The 25,994-nt window shown below is 37.3% G+C and overlaps 1 protein-coding gene across 18 annotated transcripts in view; it reads left to right on the forward strand.

The window, feature by feature from the left end:
- The window catches only part of DTNB (dystrobrevin beta), a 189,154-nt gene that overhangs the window by 11,476 nt on the left and 151,684 nt on the right, over positions 1-25,994 (forward strand). For all 18 annotated transcript variants that reach the window (XM_074331774.2, XM_074331777.2, XM_074331779.2 and 15 more), the window contains exons 2-4: positions 15,668-15,735; positions 17,305-17,385; positions 19,242-19,455. In XM_074331774.2, coding sequence (XP_074187875.1) covers positions 15,669-15,735; positions 17,305-17,385; positions 19,242-19,455 — 362 coding nt within the window. In that variant the 5' untranslated portion in view covers position 15,668. The remainder of the gene's footprint in view (positions 1-15,667; positions 15,736-17,304; positions 17,386-19,241; positions 19,456-25,994) is intronic.

Here is a 25,994-nt window from a genome sequence, read left to right on the forward strand (position 1 = left end):
ACCACGTGAGCTACCGGGCCGGCCCCTATTTTTATACTTTTAAATAAATCAGAAGAACTGTAAATTAAAGACAAAGTAGCCTTGCCTTTAGAATTCTAGTCTAGGTATCATCCAAGAAGGTAGTAATATAGTAACACCAGTAGTAGTAGTAGTAATAGCAACTAACTGTTTATTAGGCTCTTATTTTGCACAAGAAATTGTGCTAAATGTGTTACATAATTTGTTTCCACAGTTATATGAAGTTATATTTGCTATTCAGAACTCTTGTGTAGTGGAGTGCAGTTATTGAATGTTCTTTTATTGGAACCTAGAGAACTTTTTCAGATTTGTAAAATAGGAAATCTCTAGGATTTACAAACATTTACTTTTCCTGGCTTTTTTTTTTTTTTTTTTTTTTTCTGTTTGAAAGAGAAGAGAAAGGAAGTAGTTTTAGAGAAAGAACAGTTGAGAATTTTCCTGAAATGAGCGAGGAAATTAGTTCTCTTTCAGGGAATTTTGAGTAGTTACAGCTAAGTACTTATTAGTGACAATCTCGGTCATCTCTGACTTCTTAATTAAATGGACATCCAGAGAAAAACTGACAGGAATTTTGCGGGAGAAAGGGAACTTGCACAAGAAGTTTTGATACCTGGATGCTTTGAAGTAACTGAGAGCTGGAAGGGTTAAAACATTAACAAAAAGCTTCAAGGCAAATGAAGAATATTTAACATTTAGGTGTAGTACAGGGACATGGAAACATTTCTAGAACCTGTTCTCTCTCCTTTAGTTTTTACTGTGGAAGTTACTTACCTTTTGCAGACTTAGTCCAACTCTGGAACATATTGCTTTTTAGATAGGACTAACGAGGGGCCAGACGTTTTGCTGCTCTAACCTCCAGACACCATTTAAGTGTGAATTAAGTTCTGATCTAGCACCACAATTTGGGTACCTGTATTCTTTGCTCACTCCTGGAGTCCTGGTGTTTGCCCTGAAGGGGGCGATGTGGCACAGCCGACAGAGAGTGGGCTTTGGAGTCAAATGGGTTCCCTAACTCCACAAATTACTAGCTTTGTAACTTTAGGCCAAGTTAACTAACCAGTTAGGCTTTAAATTTCCTCATCTAACTCTACTATCCATGTTTCTCATTTGCTCCTCCAGGCTAGCATAATCCCATCTTCTCATTCTAGTTTTCTTTTTGTTTTGTTTTTAAGAGCGATGGTTATAAAGTGGTACCGTAGGCATCCAAAATGACCCTTGAGGCAGGGTATAACAAGAAAATAAGGGCAATTAACTTTTACTAATATTTACTCCATAGGTTGACACTTTACTCCATTTGATGTCTGCTGATTCACATCAGATATGGTAAGCAAGGTGACCTGAGAGCATAGTGGGGACACCTCAACCTGCGGGGGCCGATAACAGGAGCCTCCTTTTTATTTGTTTACATTCTGTTCAGATACATTAAAGTTCACCTCTGCCTGGTTTACTGGTCTTTCTGATTCTATTACATGATTTGAATGAAATGAAACTTGCTAAATAGGCAAAAGGTTTAAAAAGATTCCTGCAAAGAAACGGCAGATTGACATTTCGGATTCAACTGAAGATTGAAGTAATAATACCAGGACCCATGAACAGCAAGAAAAAAGCACAGCTGACACTTCTGTTTATAATTATAAGCTTGTCGTCTGTCAAATGCAAATTATAAAACAGTAATGATCTAAGCAGATTAAAGGGGAATCAGTAAAAACAACCTTAAAATTGTTAAAAACACTATTTGGTATATGGATTCACAAACACCATTGAGTATATTATGCCTTAAGATACTTGCTAATGGTAGTATGAGGCTAATATTTTCAGTTGAGATATTTTAAAACTAAGCATTCGGAATATGAGGGCTGACTTACTGAGCTTTTTCAGTGATGATCACAGTCATGTGCTGGTTAATCTAATACCTTAAGATTTTATTACTTATATATTTTTAGAAGTTTTGTGTAGATTTCTTACTTTAGGAGTGAAAAGCAAAAAGCATGTCACACACCTTTGTTCCTCTTTTGGTAAAAGTGGCTGAAATAATATATAGACAAATTAACAAACTAAAATGCATTCTTTGTTAGCAAATATTGGTGGGATACTCATAGAAGACATTGCTGAAGATTTCAAGTAATAAACATTATGCCAAATTATGGAATTTATGAGAGTTTCTGTACGTTTGGATAAAAGTACAGAGCTTATGGTATTGGGTATACACCATTTTATTAATAAAATATATGGAGACTTGCCTCCTCCCCCCCCAAACCACTAAAGAAAAAATGTACCAGAGAAAATACTCAAAGGAAATGACTTAAATTTTTATTGTTTAATTGGGCATACAATAGTATAAAGAATAATACAATGTACCTAGAACCCAGCCTAATAAATAAAACATAGCTAATAGATTTGGTATCCCTTTACAGTCACATTATGCTTTTCTGAATTTGGCGATGCATGTTTCATCTGCACTTTGGAAAGGATTTGTATTTTGTCATTATTGAGTGAGTGTTCCATAAATATCAATGAGATCTAGTTGGCTACTGGTGGTGTTCAGTCCTTGCACATCCTTCTTGATTTTTCTACTTATGGTGATTATAGAGAAATGTTGAAATCTCCAAGTGAAAGTGTGGATTTGTCTATTTCTCCTTTCAGTTCTATCAAGTTTTGCTGAGTGTATTTTGAGGCTCTAAGGTTAGGTATGTAAACATTCAGGGTTGTTATGTCTTCTTAGGGAATTCTGTATGATACAGGCCCAATAATACAACTTTACAGGTATTGTTTTACACAATTGCTTTTTAAATCAGTTCAGAGTATAAAGAAAAAGGAATATGTAATTGTACTGTCTTTTTAAAAAATAAACTTTATGGGGCCGACCCAGTGGCTCAGGTGGTTGGAGCTCCGTGCTCCTAACGCTGAAGGCTGCCGTTTCGATTCCCACATGGGCCAGTGGGCTCTCAACCACAAGGTTGCCGGTTCAACTCCTCGACTCCCGCAAGGGATGGTGGGCTCTGCCCCCTGCAACTAACAACGGCAACTGGACCTGGAATGAACTGCGCCCTCCACAACTAAGATTGAAAGGACAACAACTTGACTTGGAAAAAATCCTGGAAGTACACACTGTTCCCTAATAAAGTCCAGTTCCCCCTCCGTAATTAAAAATAAAAACAATGAAAAGCTTTATTTTTTAGAACAGTTTTAGGTTTACCGAAAAACTGAACAATAATAGCATCCCATACCCTGTTCTCTCTGTTGTTAACATCTCTCAATAGTATGGTACGTTTGTTACAGTTAATGAACCGATGATGTTACATTATGACTAACTAAAATCCATACTTTATTCACATTTCCTTAGTGTTTACCTAATGGCCTTTTTCTGTTCCAGAATCCCATCCAGGATACCACATTATATGTATTAATAGTTGTCTCCTTAGATGTCTCTTGGCTTTGTCAGTTTCTCAGACTATTCTGATCAAGTTTTTGATGAATTTGAGAGTTTTGAGGAGTATTTGTAGATTATCCCGCAATTGAGATTTGCCTGATGTTTTTTTCATGATCAAGCTAGGTTTATGGGTTTTGGGGGAGGAAGACCACAGGGGTAAAATGCCATTTTCATCACTTCATGTCAAGAATACATACTGTCAACCTGATTTATCACTACTGATTTTGAACTTGCTTTGGCCGAGGTAGTGTTTATCAGATTTCTCCACTGTAAGGTGTTTTCCCCTCTCTTTCTTCCATCCGACTGTCTTTGTAAGGAAGTTGCTGTGTGCAGCCATACTTACGGAGGGGGCGTTATGCTTCACTTTCTTCATGACTGCGTATCTACATAGCTTATTTGGAATTCTCCACAGGATATTTGTCATTCTTCCTTTATTAATTTCGTGACTCACTTATATCAGTATTGACTGATATTTAATACTACTTTATTTTGTTGCTGTAATTGTTCCAACTTTGGCTGTTGGGAGCTTTCAGTTGGCTACTGTGTCCCTTTGATACTTGTATACCCCAATCATATGATATTTTTCTCCCAGAACGTCTCTACTTTCTATACTCCAGGCTCATCTTATATATGTCCTGCCTCAATCATTTCTCCAAGGATCCCTGGCTCCTTTTATTGGAGAATGGTATTAATAAACCAAAATTTGGTCACTAGGTATGCTCATTGCTATTGGGATGTCATTGTTTCTACTCCCTCTCAGTTGACAGAGTAAGGACATGTGTGTATACTAACCCATGCGTATACACATATGTCTAAATACTTCTATATGTAACTACTATGCATTTATATTAAGCCAAACATGATCTTACACTGATGTCTCCAATTGTAATCCATTACCACATGGATCATTCTAGCTTCTTCCCTTGCTTATCTGTAGTAACCTCACACTCCCTCAGCCATCCATTTACTTAATTGTTCAGTTCCAGTATGCATGCATAGCAGTATTAGTATTGTTAACTTACAGGCTGTGGGAAACTAGAGTATAGTACTTACATATATTTTGTTTTGCCTTAATCTTACAGACACCATTTCCAAAGTTACTTAGGTTGCCCACCCTATCTTCCCCCCCGCCCTTCAGTGAGGTTGTTGCATACATTTGTGATATAGTTAGATTGTTTTGTTATATTCTGCATTTCATATTTGGATCCTCTGATGTACTAAAGGATTTTACAAAATTTACATGTATTAACGTTCACTCTGTTTTTCTTTCAGTTTTGACAAATGCATGGCTTCAAGGATCCACCGTTACAGTACCATATGGAAATAAGCACCCTAAAAAATCCCCTGTGCTTCACTTATTCACCCCTGTTCCCTTCCCCCCAAATCTCCGGCACACACTGATCATTCTACCATTTCTTTAGTTTTGTTTTTTCTCAGAAGATCGTAAAATTGGAATTACACAGTATGCAGCCTTTTCAGACTGGCTTTTTTCACTAAGGAATATGCATTTAAGCTTCCTGCGTGTCTTTTTATGGCTTGATAGCTGATTTATTATTGCTGATCAATATTCCATGTATGAAAGTACCACGATTTATTTATCCATTAACCTACTGAAGGGCATCCTGGTTGCTTCCAGTATGTGGAAACTGTGAATAAAGGTGGTACAAACATCTGTGTGCAGGTTTTGTGTGAATGTAAGTTTTCAACACAATTGGGTTGTATTTTATCTATTCTAATAGGCATGTAGTGGTATCTCTTTTTTTTAAATTGAAGTTTATTGGGGTGACAATTGTTAATAAAGTTACATAGGTTTCAGGGTACAATTCTGTAATACATCATCTGTAGATCACACTGTGTGTTCACCACCCAGAGTCAGTTCTTCTTCCATCACCATATATTTGATCCCCCTTTACCCTCACCTACCAGCCCCCTCCCCCCTTACCCTCTGGTAACCACTAAACTATTGTCTGTGTCTGTGAGTTTTTGTTTCTTCATTTGTTTGTCTTGTTCCTTTGTCGTGTTCAGTTTTATATACCACATATCAGTGAAATTATATGGTTCTCTAAATATCTCATTGTTTTAATTTGTAATTTTGTAATGATAAATTATATTGAACATCTTTTCATATACTTACATACCATCTATGTATCTTCTTTGGAGAGGTATCCATTCAGATCTTTGGATCATTTTTTAATTGGGCTATTTTCTTAATGTTGAGTTTTAAGAATTCTTTTTATAATTTAAATACAAGTCCTTCATCAGGTATGTGTTTTGGAATCTTTCACTCCGAGGCTTGTCTTTTCATTCTTTTAACAGTGTCTTTTGCAGAGCAGTTGATTTTGATAAGATCCAACTTAATCGATTGTTTTTTTCTCTTTTATAGATTGTGTTTTTAGTGTTGTATCTAAAAATTTATTCATTCAGTTTGACTTTGGGCTCAGGACATGAAAACAGCCTCTTCTGGAAACTTCTAGTTTCCATTCCCTTTATATGGAAGATACTTTACTTACATTCTCATAGCTCAGGGCTCTGGTTTTCTTTACATTTTGTAGACTGAGGCTGTGCTCTGGTTCTTTTTTTTTTTTTTAAATTTTGCTTCAAAGACGTTTATTGTTGCATTGTTCATAGTAGTAAATAATCATAAATAATTGCCACTAATCAAGGGTTGGATGAATGTGATAAAATTCCATTCTCCCATTCAAAATTCTGTTTTTGAAGAGTACTCAATGACATGGAAAGGTGTTCAAATATATTGTTAAGTTTTCCCCCGGCTTTATTGAAGTATAATTGACAAATAAAATTGTATATATGTAAAGTATACAACATGATATACATATACATTGTTAAATGATTACCACAATTAAATTAATTAACCCATCCATCACTTCACATAGTTACCTTTTTGGTGTGAGTATTTAAGATCTACTCTCTTAGCAAATTTCATGTATACAGTACAACATTGTCAAGAATAGTCACCATGCTGTACATTCAGTCCCCATCTTACAACTAAAAGTTTGTATCCTTTGACCAACATCTCTCTGTTTCTCCCACTCCCTAGCCCCTGGTAACCACCATTCTGCTCTGCTGTGATGAGTTTGACTTTTTTTTGTATGTGTGTTATTAGATTCCACATGTGAGTGGGATCATGCAGTATGTCTTTCTCTATCTGGCTTGTTTCACTTTGTGTTCTGGTTTGTTTTTAATTGGGTGGAGTAAGGCTCCTGAACAGAGTGATTAGGAGCCACTGGAGATCGAACATGTTTGAATAACTGTACCTAGTGGATTTCTCTGTGTGTCCACAGGATGAGCGACAGGAAGAAGGGGCGCAGAGTCCTGAGATCGTGGCGTCATAGAATTTTATTTGTGCATGCATGTGGACAAAGATTTTGGCAGTTGAGATGGGAAAAAAGGGTGGATATGAGAGTGATTATGAGGAAGGAAATGGCAGGGTTTGAAATCAGAGTTACTCTCTGAAGGGAATGGTAGGAGGTTGGTTATCTCTAGCTTTTGAGGCCAAGAAAAGGCAAAGTGCCAGGAGTCCAAGTGGAAGGAAGTAGAGAGAGTACTTACATTCATGTCAGTGTTGATTTTTAAGGTTATGCAGGAAGGCAAGGACAGATAATCAGGTGTGGCAGGATGATTAGATCTTTGTTGAGTGAAACTGTTAAAATCATACTTACAAAGATGCAGGTCCTACTATCCACAGAGCCCTGGGAGGGAGTCACTTTGCAGCTAGGGAAGTCATTTATAGTGACCTTAGTTTATGCATACCCCATCAATTTGGGTTTGATGTCATCTGAATTAGAAGCTTGGTTGAAATGAAAAGACTTTATGTTTTACTCTGAGTTCTCCCAGAAGCAGACTCTTAGACAAGGGTTGAGTACACTATTTCATTTTGGAGGTTATCCCAGGAAATACCAGGAGGGGCCCGGGAAGTGAGATAGGGAAGGGAAGTTAGCAAATAAAGCCTTTGTTATCAAGCAAGTTATCACTGTGGGTAACTGGAGCTTATTTCTGCTGGGGAGTGGGGAGCTCGAGGAGGCAGTGTAAATCATGTCCTTAGAGTTACACCCCTGGAGGGGGTGAGTAGGTGGAGTGTTTATATACCAACTCCATCCATCACTGGTAAATCTATAGTACTTCAGTAGTTCGGGCCTGCCATGCAGGGAACAAAATGGACTTCAGAGGTAAGAGAAAGCCCTCAGGTTAAAAAACTAAGCAGATGCTGTCAGTCCAGAATAGACAGCATTGGTAAAAGGGCGTGGGTGGGATACTGGCTCTTTCCTTAATACCCTGCCGTGCAGGCCCACCATCTCCAATTCATTTTCTATAGGCCATCAGTTCCCTCTACCCCAGACTTATATGAACCAACCCAGCGGCACTTTAGGGCTGGCCGCAGGTGCCCTTTGTGGAACGTTCAGTCCTGGGTCATGGGTGAGTGCCCCCACAGCAACAGACTTTCCTTACTAACCTTACTCTTGGCTCCCAAGTTCAGCCCTCTCCAGATCCGTGGCCAGATTCGTTCTCCCAGTTCCTGCCAGTGCGTATCCTCAGGTCCAGCAGCTGTCGTGGTGTGATCCAACAACTTGATTCTTCCCTTTCAAAATTGTCTTATTCTGCTCCTTTTATCCAGCCATATAAAATTTTAAGTCATCTACGTTAGCAACAACAAAAAATAATCAGCTGGGATTTTGATTAGACTGTCTGATTAGATGGTATGTTTTTGTTTAGATCTTTTAAAAACTTTATTTCACCCATGTTTTGTAGTTTCAGTATACAGATCCTATACAGATTTTCTTAGTGTATATACCTAAGGATCTTATTTTTGTTAGAGGTATTATAAATGCTAATTTTTAAATATTCAGTTTCCAATTGTGCAATGCTAGTATATAGAGCTGTGGTTGAATTTTGTGTTTAGACCTTGTGTCCTGTGACACTTGTTAAACTTATTTTTTAGTTCTAGGAGCTCTTTTGTATATTCTTTTGGATTTTTTACAAAGATAATCATGCATGCAAATAAGGATAGTTTCATTTCTTTCTTTCCAATGTTTGCCGTTTATTTCCTGTCTTATTTCATTGGCCAAGACATCCCATATAATGTTGAATAGAAGTGGTAAGAGTGGACAGTTTTGGGGGAAAACATTCAGTCTTTCACTATTAAGCATGACATTAGTTGTAGGTTTTTATTTGTAGATGCCCTTTATTAGGTGGAGAAAGTTTTTATTTCTAGTTTGCTGAGAGTTTATCATTATGAACAGACATTGTATTTTGTCAGATGCTCTTTCTGAATCTGATATGATCATGTGTTTTTGTTTTAGATTGTTAATATGTTGGATTATATTGATTAATTTTCATATGTTAACTTGCCTTGCATTCCAGGGATAAACCCCAGTTTCTTTTGGTGTTTTTATATATTGCTGGATTCAGTTTATAGTATTTTGTTGAGGATTTTGTTTGTTACTAAGGATTGTTGTGTCTGTTCATGAGGGATATTGTTTGTTTTTGTACTGTCTTTGTCTACGAGTAGTTTGGTATCGGGTTATTACTAGCCTTTTGAAATGAATTGAACGGTGTTCTTTTGTATTTTCTGGAAGAGATGGTGTAGCATTGGTGTTATTTCTCCCAACATCTTTTCTATGGCTATTCCTTCATTTGTAATGTTTCAGGTTTCCTTCTGGAACTATTTCCCTTCTTTCTGAAGAATTTACTTTAGCAGTTCCTTTTTTTTTTTTTTTTTTTTTTAATTTAAAAACATTTTTTTTTTTTAATTGGGGAATATTGGGAAACAGTGTGTTTCTCCAGAGCCCATCAGCTCCAAGTCATTGTCTTAAATCTACTTGTGGTGGGTGCAGCTCACTGGCCTATGCGGGAATCGAACCTGCAACCCTGTTGTTCAGAGCTCGTGCTCTAACCAACTGAGCCATCCGGCTACTCCCAGCAATTCTTTTAGAACATGTATGCTGGCCACAAATTCTATTAGTTCTCTTTAATTTCTGAAGGATATGGTCTCTTGATACAGAGTTCTTGGGGGAGAGTCTTTTCTTTCAGCACTTCAAAGTGTTACTCTACTGCCTTCTGGCCTCGATAGCTTTGATGAGAAATCCACAGTAATTCGTATCATTATTTCCCCTTAGCAGGAGCTGGCAAACTATGGTGTGTGGGCTGGCTACCTGTTTTCTAATTAAATTTTAACAATGCCACACCCATTTGTCTACATATTATGTTTGGCTGCTTTTATGCTAAAATGGCAGCCTTGAGTAGCTGTGATAGAGACCAGATAGCCTGCAAACCAAAAATGTTTACTATTTGGTCCTTTAAGAAAAAATTTGCTGATCCCTTTTATGTGTTTTGTGTGTGTGTGTGTTGTTTCTTTTAAGAGTTTGTCTTTAGTTCTCAGCAATTTGATTATGATGTTTTCATTTTGATGGATTTCTTTGGCTTTAACTTGTTTATGGTTTGCTTACTTTCTTGAATCTGTATTTCACCAAACTTGGTAAGTTTTCAGCCGTTACATCTTCATGTATTGTTTTCACACCGTATCACCACACTGTTTCATTTCTCCTTCTGGGATTTTGATGGAGTAATGAATATTAAATCTTTCATTTTTGCCTACCTAGTCTCTGAGGCTTTATTCCTTTTTCTTCTTTTAATCTTTTTCTGTTGTTCAGATTGGGTAATTTCTGTTTGATCTTTCTTAAAGTTAACTGATTCTTTCCTCTGTTATTTCCATTCTGCTGTTGAGTCCATCCAGTGAATTTTATTCCCTAGGTTACTGTGTATTTCATTATAACATTCTTATTTGGTTCTTCTTTCTATCTTTTGTTTCTTTGCTGACATTTTATACTTTAACTTTTGTTTCGAGAGTGTGTGATTGCTCATTTGAGCATTTTTATAATGGCTGCTTTAAAGTTTCTGTCACATTAACTTCACACCTGTGTCATCTTGTCATTGGCATCTGTGGATTGTGTTTTCCCTTGTGAATTAAGATTTTCATGGTTCTTTGTTTGCCAAATAAGTTTGTATTGTTTCCTGGACATTTTGAGCATTATGTTATAATACTTTGGTCCTTATTTAAATCTTACGGAGAATGTTGTTAATTTTTATTTCAGCGCTTGACCTGGTTAGGTTTAGTCCACGAGTTTCTGTTGGCTTTTGTTCTAATGTCAGTTCAGTTTTCAAGTTTTTTCAGTGGTGTTCAGATCTATGCCACATGTAGCCACCCACTGGTTAGTCTGGAACCAGGTAGAGGTCTTTCTGTAAGCTTAGTTTTCAAAGTCGTTGGTATGCTAATTAAGATCAGATTCCTGAATGTGTGAGTTGGAGAATATCCCAGTATTTCATGAACGGCTACATGGGGTTGCTTTCCTGAGCTTCAGCTCAGCTAGTGCCCTGATACTTTCTGGCTACTCTGGACACGCCTTTTCTGTCCTCTGGCGAGAAACTGTCCACTTCTGCAGTTGTACCACCATGGCAGAAAGATAGAGGGGGGAGAAAATATGAATGGGGTCCTTCTTGGAGCCGCAGCTAACTGAACAGACTGGAGGGGTCCTTTTCTCCCCATTTCTGACTCCTTTCACTTCCCAGGGCAGCTGCTTTTGCTGCTACTGCCGCCTCCTCCATCACTGGTTGCCTGCTGGTTGGGGTGGGAGAAAATGAAGAAGGTAGAGAGAGAAAAAGACCTGGGGAATTTCTTCCACTCTGTCTGGGCATTAGTTCTTGTTTACTTTGAGCTAGAACTAGAGGGTTCTGAGGATTTCTGTGTGCGTGTACCACAGTGCCAGGTTCGGGGTTTCGCACTGTGTTGAGTTCAAGCCAGCTGATAGAAGAGGGAAAAAACGGTGAACTCGCCACCTGTTCAGTGGTACTTTGAATTCTGTATTCTTCCCCGATCCACCTGCTGATATTTACTTTTCACAGACCTTAGGTAGCTCCAGCACACATTCTGTGCAGGATAATAGTTGTCTTTAGTGGGAGAGGAAGGCTGGTGCTGTGCTCACTACATCCTCCCAGGACCCAGAACTCCGGCTGGGCTTTCTGCCTGTACCCCTCAGTCGTCTGAGGCAGTGGCCCGTGGCCCCCTAGGGCGGGTGAGTTGCTTCCCAGGCGGTTCTGCATTAAGGAGGGTTCAGTCAACTGAAGACCACTCGCCAGAGGAGAGTGCCGCCGGGAGTAATGAGCAGCCCGGTACGGGTGTCGGGCCGGGCACAGCCAGCACTGACTACATTGTGGTGCTGTTTCCTTACTTGCCTTTGCGCTTACATGTTTTGAGCATCTTTTCATAAGTTACACAGACTGCGTCGTTCTTTTCAATACCTGTCAGCTACACTGTTCCATTGTATGGCTGTGCCATTAGTTATTTAAGCAGTTTCATACTGGATTTTTCCCTCTTGCCTCCTCCTCTGCCTTCCTCCCCCCTTCTCTTCCTCTCTCCTCCCCTCTCTTCTCTTTTCCTTTTTAAACAAATAAATACACCTATTTACTGGGCCAAAGGTGGTATGCATTTAAAATTTTGGTAGCTATTGCCAAATTGCCCTCCCAAATACTGTTTCAGTACATACACATTCACTGCCAGTCTATGAGCGTGTCTGCTTCCCCGTTGGTTCTAAGGAAACATATTTGGACACTTTAAAATTCTTTTAAGTATAAGCATCAAACTTACTCAACTTTCTAAAAATTGCCAAACAGCACAGCGACAAATGAAAACTTGAGGGAATAAAACCCCATACCTTATATATGTATTTTCACTTTCAAATTTACTTCTAATCTTTATTCATGTACATGTTTGATGGTTAAATAATTGTTACGGCAGCATGAACACAATTTAACTTTGTTGACGTCATATGCAGGTTGGCATGTTGCTTATGTTTCATGATTACTTGTAAAAGAACTGGTTATGGTTAGCCTTATGCTATAGCTCTGAATTTTGAGGATTTTTCTGTACTATGGACAATTTTGCAAACTTTTAAGGAAAAGGGTTCTCCCAGAGCAATCGTAACTTTAGAAACATTGTCTCTGAAGCTTTAGCATCTAATCCTGGTAGTTGAGCATATCTTAATTATTTTTCTTATACTGTAGTCAATTCTTACTTGGGAGTCAGTTTCTGAAATCACTGACAGGGCACATCTGACAAAGATGAAACTTCCTTTTGACATTTCCTCAGGAGCGGCACCATGGTGGAGACCAACATACACAGTAGTTCTAAATCTAGCACAGCTGGTTTTTTTCTTCATGTTGGAACTGGTTACTTTTTCTTTAGTTGAACTGTTTTTGAAAAAAAGAGAAGGTAAACTGAAAAACAAAAAAGAGAGAGGGAAAGAAGGAAAAGGGGTGCTTACTGTCAGAGGCCAGAGGGGACTGAGACCACAGCAGGGCACTGCAGGTGCACCTTCTTTCTGACACTCTCCTGGGACGTGATCCTGGTGTGGAATTTTGCTCGTTAGTTAAATCATTCTCTTTCTCTCTTTCATGTAGTTGAATTGGTATTAGTTGAATGTAAGTCAACTACAACTCCACTGTAAGTTTTTTAAATCTTGGGTAGTCTAAGTAACAGTAACACAAAATTAAGACCCAATTTATAAAACAGGTGTCTTAAAAAGTCGATTTGTGCATTATCGGCTTATCACTGGTATCTCAGATTGCTCTGCTATATGTTTTTATGTGCTGTTTGATGCAAGTTTGTGTGACTTGAAGATACCATCATTTTGTGTCAGTTTAGATCGTTACATTTCTAAAGTGTTTACTTTGTACGTCATTAGTTTCAAAAAGCCCAAGGACTTTCTTAAAAGAAAGTACATAACATTAAATAATGTCTATCATGGTATCCTTAATTACAAATGAGAGTCTCCAGTAGATTTATAAACTGTGCTATAGTATTAGTAATAATAATAATAATAATTGTAATCATAAGAATAGCAGCTTCTGTTTGTTCTCTTACCTGAGGCCAGGCACTGCCTAAATGAATTACTGCATTTAATCCTCTCACAAGAATATAAGCTACATTAAGGTGAGAACTTTGTCTCTTTTATTCACTGCAATCTTTCCTAGTACTTCTACATGTGCCGGCCAATAAGAGCTGCTCAATAAATATTTGTCAAGTGAATGGTTAGTGAAGTATCTATAATTTTTATGCCTTTTCAGCAATGAGGACTGAATCTGAGTGTGATGAAAGCTCTTGCCCAAGTATAGACTTCCAGAACTGGAACTGGTGGAACTCAAGCCCATGTGGGGTGATCACTGTCATCTTGACAGTGGGGACGTGCTCATCTAATTGCAGCCAGACATGCGTAGTAATACAATATTAATGACTATTGCTTTCAGTCAGGTTGGCGAACTTTAGGACCAGACAGTAACCGTTTTAGACTTTGCAGGCCAGATGCTCTCTGTCACAGCTACTCAGCTCTGCCACTGCTGCATGAAAGCATCCATCGGCGTACATTGACGAATACGTGTGGCTGTGTTCCAGTAAAACTTTATTTGCAAAAACAGGTGGCAGATAGGATCTGGCGTAGGGTAGTATAGTTTCTCTAATTTACTCACCCTGCAAAAAAAAAAAAAAAAAAAGGTTGTCTCTTGTTCTCAGTGCCACACTAATCACACGGTCAGATATGTGCCCTGAAATGGCGTGGCAGTACTTGTATTTGGTCGCACTTGTAGTCATCCAGACGATCCAGAGTATGTTTATAGTAAATTACTTTTGTTTTTTCAAAATTAATCTGGAAGTAAAGACAAAATTTAAAAAATTGTCATGAAGAATTTAGGAATCTGCTGGAATTCTTAGACCCTCCTTTGAGAAAAAGAGGTGTAAAGAAATAGCAAAAGTAGAAAAAGGATGCAATAAATGAGATATATTATAAAGGACATTATGGTATTCTCTGTCTTAATCTGTGTTGAGCATTTAAAATCTGTGAGGGACCGAGATTAGTAAGGAGGGAACAACTTTCTGAATATCTTTTTTTCTCTGTGATTATAGGCAATGGTACTCCTGCTTTTTCTTTAGGATCTAAATTTCATTAGTTTTTTTTGCTGTTTCGGTTGCTTTTTCTTTGGCTTACTTTCTTTCTGTTTAAAATTCTTTCCTCTTGGGGGCAAATTGTTAAGTAACCATCATGTGTGTTGAAGCTTAACATTTCAATGGTCTAGGAAAGGACCAGTCTTAATATCAAAGTATTAATTGCAGAATATTAAGGACTATATTTACATTTTAAATTTTCTTTAGGACATATTTATAACTAAACTTTCGCCAGTTGTCTTCCTTTAATGGATATGTAGTTTGTGTAGTCATCATTGAATTTGTGATTCTAATGTATTTGAGAATGATTTACGACAGTTTAATCTGCTTGGCGAAGTTATTTGGCTCATGCTATTTGTCTAGATATTTTTTTCTTCATATAATACGGCAAAGTTCAGCTGAGATTGTCATAAATTTTGCATCAGTAGGGTCCGTGCAATGGGCTATTTGTGTTCTAGGTATTTGAAAATATGCATCTAAAAGCAACAATTATGTAAGAAGTTTAATGAAAGGGTTGAGATTCACTCTCCCACTTCTGAGTTGTGTGCCCTTTTCTAGGCATCTGTTTCCTAACCTATAAAATGGGGATAATAATAATACCAGCACCTAGCATTGTTGGGAGTATTTAATGAAGTAATGCGTGGAAAGAGTTTTAACAAAGTGACTGGAATAATCTAAGTCTGTCAATGTAAAACTACTATTACCGTGTGATAAAAAGTTACGTTTAGGAGTTCTTTGAGTGTGGGGATGGATACCTTGTTTTGTTTAATATTGTTTAAAATAAAAATAGAGTATTTTACTTATGTCTTTTATGTATAAGCTAACTGTTCTTATTTATGGCAGCCTTATAGTTCTTTTCTAAATTATATTTAGTAACATGATTATCTATGTAAAACAGTAGGGATATGGGAAACTGTGTCTCAACTAATCTAGGACTCTGCAGAGGAACTAATGACAGTTAGAAATAAGACATAGCCCCATATTTTCAGCACAGGAAGCAAGAGTATATGCTCATTTAAGTACTGACTTTTAATATTTTAAAAGCTGCCAAATAAAGGGATAGTAGTTTATCTTTTTCTTCTATTTTCTTTTTATGGATGCTCTCTCAGTATGTGCATATGCAACTTGGTTTCTCTCTTCACAATAGAATGAGAAGCACTTGGTTAAATTGTCCAGTTATAATGGTTTCTTGTATTTTCCTTTGTCTCTAGGATGATTGAGGAAAGTGGGAACAAGCGGAAGACCATGGCAGAGAAGAGGCAGCTGTTTGTAGAAATGCGTGAGTCTTGAGCGCTTCTGGAGCCCTTGTTTGCATGTGTGGGGACGGCTTTTTTTCCTGATCACGTCATAGCTTTAATCAGAAGTTTTATGTTATAAGCTTTAGAAAGGGAAGAATGGGCGTTAAAAGATCATGAAGTTGGAGAACCGCAAGTTAGAGTATATATTTTAATTGAATTTACTTGAATTGCTTTTTAAAGCAAAGTCATAAATAATGAGGCAGGAATGTTACCTAAAATATCTGTAAGATCAAGGTGTGCCAGTCAATTTAGACATCTTGCTGTAACTCCTTTGTTGCTATGAGCTTGTAGGTGCTGATAAATAATTACTACATCATATAAATTACCTCACAGTGATGTAGAGGTGACTAATGTTAGGACAACACTTAGAGCCATAGGAGAAATTGAAAGCACAAATTTGGTGTATTACTTTACAGTGTTAAAACTTCTGTTCAGAATTGCATTATTGTATAAAACTTGAACAAAGAAAAAGAGATGGCTGAGAGGAGTGGGGTGATTCCCAGTATTTGAAGGATTGTTTTGCTTTGTAACTACTTGTTTATGTGACCTTGACTGTGGCCTTGACTGCTGCACTCATACTTGCTGGACCTCAAATTCCTCTGCCATGAAATAAGGGTGTTGGTCTGGACCAGTGATTGTGAAACCTTTTAAAAGCATTTACTTTTTTAAAAGCATTAAAAGTATGTACTCTTTTTCAAATTAGATCTTACAAGGACCCTCAATATATGATGATTATAAAATTGGTACTGCTCAGTTGAAGCTGGAGAGGGGAGGCAGGAGTCTAGCCTGGGTTGGCCCCTGAGGTATGTCTACAGAGTGGAAACCAGTTTGGGTTCCGTGGGTAAGCATTCCAAGAGAGTGAGAGCAGGGGCAAGCTGTACCACCTGTCATCACCAATCTTCAGAAGTCGTGCAGTATCGTCACTTCTGCCACATTCCCTTCATTAAGGCAGTCACAGTGTCCTGCTCAGATGCAAGTAGAGGGAAATAATCTTTAGCTCTTGATGGGGAGGGACAGTGTATTAGAAGCACGTAAATACTGGTCTGGAAATTCTATAGCGGCCATTTTTTGAAAAATACAGGCTGCCACAGACCTGGAAGGGGACATTAGACAATAGCTGGTCTGTTTCCCTCCTTTTCCAGATCAGGACACTGAGGCGGAGAAGAGGTTTGTCACGTGGCCACGGTTGTGTTCTGTGGTTGGTGGTCAGGCTGGGGCTGGAATTTAGCTCTCTGACTCCAGGCGAGGGTCTTCCCTACTGTACCGTTTCATCCCCCCTTCCTGCTACGTACAGTAATTCACTGCAGTCATGCGTGTTCCTGCCCTCAGAGTTTTCTTAGGCTAGTAGCAAAACTGCTGGCATGGTGCCTGGCATGGAGTGGGCACGCAGAAAAGTCCCTAACCTTCCTCCTGCCTTTGTGTCTTATCACAAGGCCTGGTTGACGTGTTATATAGAGACTGTGGGCACACAATGGAAGAGAGTCACTTCCAAGCATTTAGAAATTAAACAGTAAATCCACTTGTACATTTTTTATTTACCCTTTTCTCAGGTGCTCAGAATTTTGATGTCATACGACTATCAACTTACAGAACAGCTTGCAAATTACGATTTGTACAAAAACGATGCAACCGTAAGTCATTTCTGTGATAACTGGATAGAGCTCTTGATAATAAAAAACAAAGGATTTTAATATCCTTTAGTCATATTGTACTATTATTTGAATTATTTTGTCTTAACTGTCAGAATATAAGTTTTGTGACGGAAAGAACTTGGTGTTTTATTCTGTGTATCCCTCAAAATATTGAACAAACTCAATAATATAAGTAGTTTTGAAACTCGTATTAATGTTCCTTAAATGAGAGAATTGATTGTTTTTCTTGTCACTTTTTTTAACGAAAAGTTTTATACAGAATTAATGCAATTTTTCAGCCTTTGGAGGAAAAGAAAAAAAAGCATTAATATTTTGATGAAGTATAATAAGAATTAACTTTCTTGATTAAACTTAATATAAAATGAATTGCTACCATAATTGCTACTTATAAAATAAGTAAATAAAATACACACACACACAAGTATATAAAATCTTTCCTGTCTTAATTTCTATGAAGGTTGATTAACTTATGACAGAGTTATTATACTTTTCTCTGTCATAAGTTGAGGTGTGGTAAAAAAATATGGTGAATGTTTAAATAAAAAAAATTATTGCAGTAAAAGACACATTGCCATTAATCCCCCTCAAAATACTCTCCCTTGCTTCAAGCACACTTATCCCATCGTTCTTGCCACTTTCTGAAGCCGTTCTGGAAGTCCTCTTTCGTGAGTGTCTTTAGTTGCACTGTCAGTGGCTGCCTTCATGTCCTGAATCGATTAAAAATGTTTACCTTTCATGGTTATTTTGACTTTGGGGAAGAGCCAGAAGTCACCAGATCCGGTGCCAGATCCAGTGAATAAGGTGGATGAGGACATACCGTAATATTTGTATTTGAGAGAAATTGCTGTACCAGAAGCGATGTGTGACATGCAGTGTTGTCATGATGGAAGGTGAAGTAAAGACACTCATGAAAGAGGACTTCCAGAACTGCTTCAGAAAGTGGCAAGAATGAAGGGATACATGTGTTCGAAGCGAGGGCGAGTATTTTGAGGGGGAGTAATGGTAATGTGTCTTTTACTGGAATAAATTTTTTTTATTTCAACATCCACCGTATCTTTTGATAGCATTTCATATAGTGTCCATTATGCCTATTTTTTTCAGTCATAAGGTTTAATTGTCTGTGTCCATACTAATTTTTTATGTTTGCTCTGTCATTTACTAAGAGAGTTGTGTTAATATCTTCCCCAAAGCTTGTGAATTTGTCTCTCTGACATTCTGTTAAATTTTGCATTATATATTTTTCAGTCTATTTTAGGGGAGGCAAAACTGTACCTGTGCCCTCTTAGGGTCTCTGGTTGGCCCTGAGAATTAAATTGACATAGATTACCAGGAGAAAAGCATACAAATTTTTACATGTACATGGGAGCCCCCATAGGAAAATCACCCAAATGAAGGTCTCAGTGCTTCTATACTAGGTTGAACAAAGAGTAGCAATTGTGGAAGAGTAATTAAAAATATATATGTAGGGAGACCAGAGAAGATAAGAGTTATTTTTACAAGTCTTTACAGATTAATCTCGGCCTCATTTCACTGTCTCTGATGATAAGAATGTTACTTTCCTCCTGGGCCGGGGAAGGCATCTCTCACATGAGAGTTTTATTTTCTGCTTTCAGGAAGCATAGGGGAGGTCAGAGAGCTTTGTTGGCACCTGCTGTTTTCCAGTTGTCTTTAGCTCAAAAGAACCCTTATGCCAAACTGACTTATTTTGGGGTGGAATATTCATTCTGCCTCCCTTCACTCTTCACTATCAAATGTAAATTAATGTAAAGTTCTTACAGCTTTCTGATGAATTAAAACTTTTAAATTGTCAACAGTTTATTTTCTTTGTGTTTTAGTCCATCTTGTTGATATCTGGAACATGATTGAAGCCTTCAGAGACAACGGCCTTAATACACTGGACCATAGCACTGAGATCAGCGTGTCCCGCCTCGAAACTGTCATCTCATCCATTTACTACCAGCTGAACAAGCGCCTTCCTTCTACTCACCAGATCAGTGTGGAACAGTCCATCAGCCTCCTCCTTAACTTTATGATTGCTGCTTACGACGGGTCAGTACCTTACACGCTTACTTCATTGTAAGAACGTTTGTCCCTTAGTCATCCTTCTTCCATGCTTCCTTGTTAAGGGCTGTCAACTTAGAATCACAGTTAGAGGGGAAATTATTCTGTGTAAGGCCCTTCTAAAGACTGGTTAAATGCCATGGTGATGTACTGTCCTGGGGCATGTCACATATTAAGCTCTGTAATACGGAGAATCACACACTTTAGACATAGTGCTGGGTAAAAAGTACAGGTGCCTTAAGATAGCTGTTCTCTTGCCAGTGAAATAGAGCCAAGTGATGAATTGGATGATGAGGGTTTCTAGCTTGTCTTTATTATATAGCAGCAGATGCCCCTGAACTATATTGTACCTTGTTTTCTCTTCATGTTTAGGATCCTATTTTTAATTTTTTCAATGCAGAACGTTATCTTACAAACCTCAAAACAACACAAGAAAACTATTTAAACATACTCTGAATTAAAACAGAAATGCATTGCTCTATTTGTATTTAAGTTGGTATTAGAAAAAAACAAAAACGAAATCACAAATGATGTAGGCACAGAGGTTGACGGCTGTATTCCAGGAACCAGGAGTTCAGATTTTTGATCCCTGCATACTCTCAGCCACCTGATTTGTTTGGGTTAATTCTCTCCGCTTTGTTGTTCTCTCTGTTTACCTACTTTGAGTTCATACATTTGTAGGGTACTATTCGTTATAATTTATAATATTGAGGATTCTGTGAATTAATGGTAAAACCATACAAGTGTTAAAGCTAAGCTACAACATATGCACTCAATAAATCCATATTTTTATAAGATGCTATCAAATTAGATACCCTATCCATTGAATAGAAAAAAGTTTTAGAAATTTGAATTTTTAAAACAAGAGTGTGCATGAGACATAAATTCCAGAATTCTGATGCTTTTCCCCCCCAGCAATTTAGATTAGTGAATCCATAAGGTTAATTTTAGTACTGTCCATGGAATGACTCTTAATCTAAAAACCTTAATAAAAACTGTTATTCTGTGGTGAGCAAGCAGCATCTTATCATGACACTGACTCACTGAGTAAATCAATTCAGGGTCGCACAACACAAATTAATTCAACTAACAACATTTTTAAGTTGGAAATAAAAATCATCTTACTGAAATGGTAAAGCGGAGATTATAAACTTTGATTCCATAATTATATCAAATAAGTTAAATTTAGGGCTATAGAGGGGAGGAGAAGGAAGAGTGAAGAGATAGCAAACTTTAGAGTAGACGGTACAGAGGTCTCCTGGACATATTCACAGAAAGCAAAAGATTTCTTTAGGGTAAAGACTTTCATACACCTAATTTATGATGGATTTATATGAAAAAATTCCTGTGTAGTTTGGAAATGTGGCTATGAACTATTTTTAAATCTTGTTCTAGCAGTTTAATTTGGATATATTTAAAAGTCCCCTCTTAATACTGAATGCCAAAACAAAACAATATAAAAAACAAAGCAAAAGGATACTAGTTCATTTTAAATAAAAGCAAATATAGTTCTTAAATCCTGAATATGCCCAGCTAGCATATTATGGAATGGACATTGCTGAAAAAAGATAATAATTAAGTTATAGTCTTCCCCTTTAGTGATTTTTAAACAAAAACTAGAATTTCCTGGGAGGCAGAAACATTTCTTGTATTTACGTACAGTATTTACTTATATTCCTGCCTGTTCTTAGATGGATTCAAGATGACGAGGAAAAGTCAGCCAAATAAAAATAGGAGAGAGCTAGTGCTGAATGGGAAGTTTTTGATGCCCTCAATAGTAGCACATTTTTATGAGGATCTGATTGTAGCTCTTTTAGGAAGTTTCCATGGGATGGTGGAGGATGAGCTAGGGGTTTTGAATATTTTAAAAAGGAGAAATCCTATTAAGGGGAAACCTAGTGCAAAATTGAGAAAAACAGCTGCTCTGGTAGAGGAGGAGGGGCCTGCATCCCCTGCCCTACTGTGGATATCATGGTGTGGTGTGTGCTGTGACACCACCAAAACCAATTCTCTAAGCCCCAGTCTAAGCGCTCAGTGGCAGAATTGTTCAGGGAGCGGAAGTTTGTGAACTTGAAGTTCACCTATTACTCTTCCCATCACTTACTCTTTATAGCTTTGCTTTTCTTCCAAGAGAAGTCATGCATTTGTGCTAATTTTCAAAGAGGAATCTTCTTGCTTTCAGGATATGCAGTCCTACAAAGAGTTTGACCATTAGCTAATATTTCAGAAAATTTGGTTTTTGCTTACTATTTGGGCCTTATTATTTCCTTTTTATAAGATTTTTTTTTTTAAGGAAGGGAAAGGGGAGTACTTTTTCTGAATTGTCGCTTTTTCCTTGCCTTTGTTTTTCTGTGAAAGTAAAGAGAGGCAGTCACAGAGTCCATTCAATAGGCACCTCCGAATTAATCTTATTAAGGCACTGTTTTCATCATGTAACTTCCTACCTCAGAAACTTTGTGGGTGTTGGATGAAGTTAGGTCTAACGATATCTGTCCTGAATTCCCTGCTCACACCAAGCTCTAATTAAGCTACTTGAGGTACTTTGCAGTTTTTCCAATATGACATGCTCGTTGTTCCTTCCATGCATTTTGGTTGGGCTCCTGTCTGTCCTTCCTGCTCCCCCACCCCTGCAGTAAAGTTTTCACCTCCGTTATAGCCTTCCTTATTATCATCAACGCCATTTTCATCCCTTTAATGACTTACAGTACTCGTCTGTATCGTTATTTTGACTTTGAATTGCGTAATGCTCTGAACTGCTTCATAAGGGTACAAACAAGACAGAAAGTGCTTGAGAGCAGAGATTCTATCTTGCGTTTCTCTTTGAATTCTCAATAAGCACACCACTGGATTCTTAATAACATTTGTAAGGTAGCAATGAAAATTAGGCATTTTGATTATGATAAAATTGAATAATATTCTATGTTTATTTTACTTGATTATGCTATTTGACATTTGCCAAATGGAGTCTTGATTTGCAGTTGATTATTGAATAACCCATTCATGGTGAAGTTTTATAAATTAAGACTACTGTAATTGGAAAAATAAGAGTTTTTGAAAATCAAAGAGAAATGCTCTTATTACTCTTACTATATTTGATAATTAGACTGGTAATAGTATTTTTAAAGTAGTAGTCTATTTTCATGTAAAAAATACTGATTTATGATTGGCAGCATCCACAGTTATTTGCTAAAGATGTAGAAAAAGCTTGTTTTATTAAGTAAGAAATGCTCCCCGTAGTCTTGTTTTCAAATATATTAATTTGAATAGCAAGCTCTCACGAGATAGTGCAAAGGTATAAATAAACATCATGCAGATAGGTGAATTTCAATATCAAAAGATAGGCAGAATTTGAGACTTTACGTAACTGAAATGAGCAGTTCCCATCATCCAAAGGGCAGAGGTGAGGACTGCAGAGGTTTCTGAAGGTACCTACCTGCATGTCCAAACATAGGTGTTTATGCAGGGTGACTCACTGTCTGCTTAGCGTGGCCCAGGGCTAATCATGGTGTTTTCTCAGTGTTGGATAATAAGAACTCTTTTTCGAAGCCATGTGCGTCGTTTATTGTCAGACTGTAAAATGATACGTCTATGGAAATGAATCATGCAGAGATGTCAGAGAAAGAGGACCGTCATGCTCTTCATGATTGAGGGAGGCTGCTCCTTGGAGAGATTCTGTTTGGGCGGGGTTAAACTAACAAGTTCTCTCTCCTGTCACCCTCAACACACATTACCTGTTTATCCTTTCATTTAAGCGTCTGTATGTGGGGGTTCATCTTCACGGTTCATTGTGTTACATCTTAAATATTGACGTATCTCAGGCCAGATTTTAAGTGAGTCACTTTTTGTGTGTGTGTGTGTGTGTGATGAAATAAGGTGAACTGTTTTCCCCAAATCTTGTTTGAAGAGAATTGATTCTGGTACGAACCTGGACTTGACCTTGGAGTTACTGAAAACATGGACTTAGGTGAGGTTATATGTGCCATGGCCAGGGGCAGCTAACTGTTCAGTTTTAAATATAGCTTTACCAGTGAGTGTACTCCTGTATGGATTAAATTCAAATGTCTGTCTGGTGGGAAGGATCAAGAATGAGTTTTTCCAAGAAAAAAGAATCAATTAGATAAAAGACATAATCACAGGGTATTAGTAGTTTCTCTCTGCTGCCTCTAATTGGAGAGGAAGAATGCAGGAGCTCTAATGAAACATTAGAAAAGTAAAAGGGACACTTTCCCTTTGCTTTGTTTGGGGGCAGTTATAGGAAGTTGTTAGGCTTAAGCTAGACCGAAAGATTTCAAAGCCAAGAAAAGCATTCAGAGCAAATAGTTGAGAGGAGGGAGCCAACTGGTTTTCTTTTTGAAGCAAAAAATATAACATTATTTGAGGAGGTGAGAATTGTGAAACTATCCCTTTAATAATTTTATTGCATAATTATTTCTTTATGCTAAGTTATACTTAGCTTTTTATATAAGTATCTTTAATAAGTACTTATAAGTATATTTAAATATCCATTTTTAATTTGCTTATATTAATATTCCCTTTGGAAGGGTGAATAAACTTTTTGATAGTTGAAACTGTGAGCCTAAAGTTGTAAATGATGGTAAGCATTATAAGTGGGGAAGATTTGTTCATAATGAAGAGCCGAGCCCACTCCCCCATTCTCAGGATGCACGGTTACATATTTATAAACAGGCTCTTAGACGTAAAGGCTCACCAAGCAGCATTCCCGAATCCCTCCTGTCTGCACGTTCATTCCCCTCACATTTACTGTGATGCTTAAGCTCAGATACTTCTCCTTTCCCCCTACTTAAAACACCCTCAGCCTTACTTCCGTATTCCCTTTATCCTGTTGAGTTACACATTGATACTTAGTGGTGTATCCCCTTACCCTCAATATGCATGCAATTTTAAGCACACATACATTTGCACACCCCAAATTGCATACAGGCAGAGAGGAGAGAAGATCTATGGTTTGTTCGGTGGGAGATTATGTGTGGAGATTGCTCTGTCACTATTGAGAATAGGAAAAATGATATGAGAGATGGGACCACACATTACTGATAATAATTGGTTGAGGGGTTAATGCCTTATTCTGTTCATGCACCTACAGACTACTTGACCTGAGACTAGCCATTGAGATTAGTAATAATCCTACCGAGTGGACAAGAATACAGGTGTTTTAGTGCTGATCCAGGTTGATTGACAAGTATATCTGTTATTCTGCATTTGGATGTAAGACTTTCTGAATCTAGGGCTATTATTTGCAACAGAGTTGAGTTAAAGAATATTTTGAATAAGGGATGCTTGCTCTTGTAAATATTAGTTTCTAAAGCATTTTGAAAATTAAGAAAAAGTGTTAAGTGCTATTATTATACTAATTTTTAGAAATAAAGATGTCATAGTACCCATTAAGACCTGTTGTATGGTGTTTATTGATGGGTACTATAGATTAAATCTTTCTTCCAGGGCAGAGTGGAAAGTTTGACCTGGCTCTCCTGCTGGTATGCTGGGCTCTGCCACACTCTCCTGTCTCTTTGCATAGATGGTACCAGTTTCTCCTTTGCAGTATGGAATAGATGTTATTTTGTCTCTTTGAAGGAAGAATGTGAGATTCGGAGCCAGAAAGAGTTATACAAACACAATATGATTAATTCGCTCTAATTTTTTATGGCCTTTTATTTTTCATTGCCTGAAAAATAGAAACCCCAGTCTTAGTATTGCATTCAAAGTTCCACGTTGGTAGTTCTCAGCTCTTGATGTATATTAAAATAACATGAGGAACTTTTAAAAAAATAGTAAAACTTTAGGCATCTATTCTATTCTCATATCTCATTGAGATTTGTATGGATTTACAACTCTAAGGATATGCAAAGAATCATCTTGTTGATTTCTACTAAATATCCTATTGTGAATTTGTTTGGGATTGCATTGAATCACAACAGGATTCTGATCAACTTAGGGAGAATTGACATTTTAACTATATTGAGTCTTTCATTTCATGAGCATGGTGTATCTCTATTTACATCTTTGATTTTTTTCATCAGCATTTCGTAATTTTCATTCTATAGGTCTTGAACTTTTTTTTTGGTATCAATACTTTTCATATTTTTGGTGCTATATTGTAGTCCCTGTTATCTTTTGCTAGTTTGTAAAAATAAAATTGAATTTGTATGTTGACTTAGTATTCTGCAACCTTGCTAAAATCCTTTATTATAGTGTTTTTTGGTAGGTCCTATAGATTTTTCTGTAGATTCTTTGGGATTTTCTGCATAGACGCTCATATTGTCTGGACTACACATAATTTTTTTTTTTTTTTCCAGTCTGTATGTCTTATTTCTTTTCCTTGTCTTATTGCAGCAGTGTGGGTTTTCCAGTGTGATGCGAATTACTGGTGGTGAAAGCAGCCATCCTTGACTTAACCTTAGGGAAAATGAACTTAGTCTTTCATTAATTATTAAGCATGATGTTAGCTGTTACTGTTTTTTTAAGGTGCCCATTATCAGATTGAGGAAGTTCCCTTCCTTTTCTAGTTT

This window comes from Rhinolophus sinicus, chromosome 2 (genome assembly GCF_057876585.1).
Source record: "Rhinolophus sinicus isolate RSI-liver-muscle chromosome 2, RSI-T2T, whole genome shotgun sequence".
Taxonomy (NCBI): Eukaryota; Metazoa; Chordata; class Mammalia; order Chiroptera; family Rhinolophidae; genus Rhinolophus; species Rhinolophus sinicus.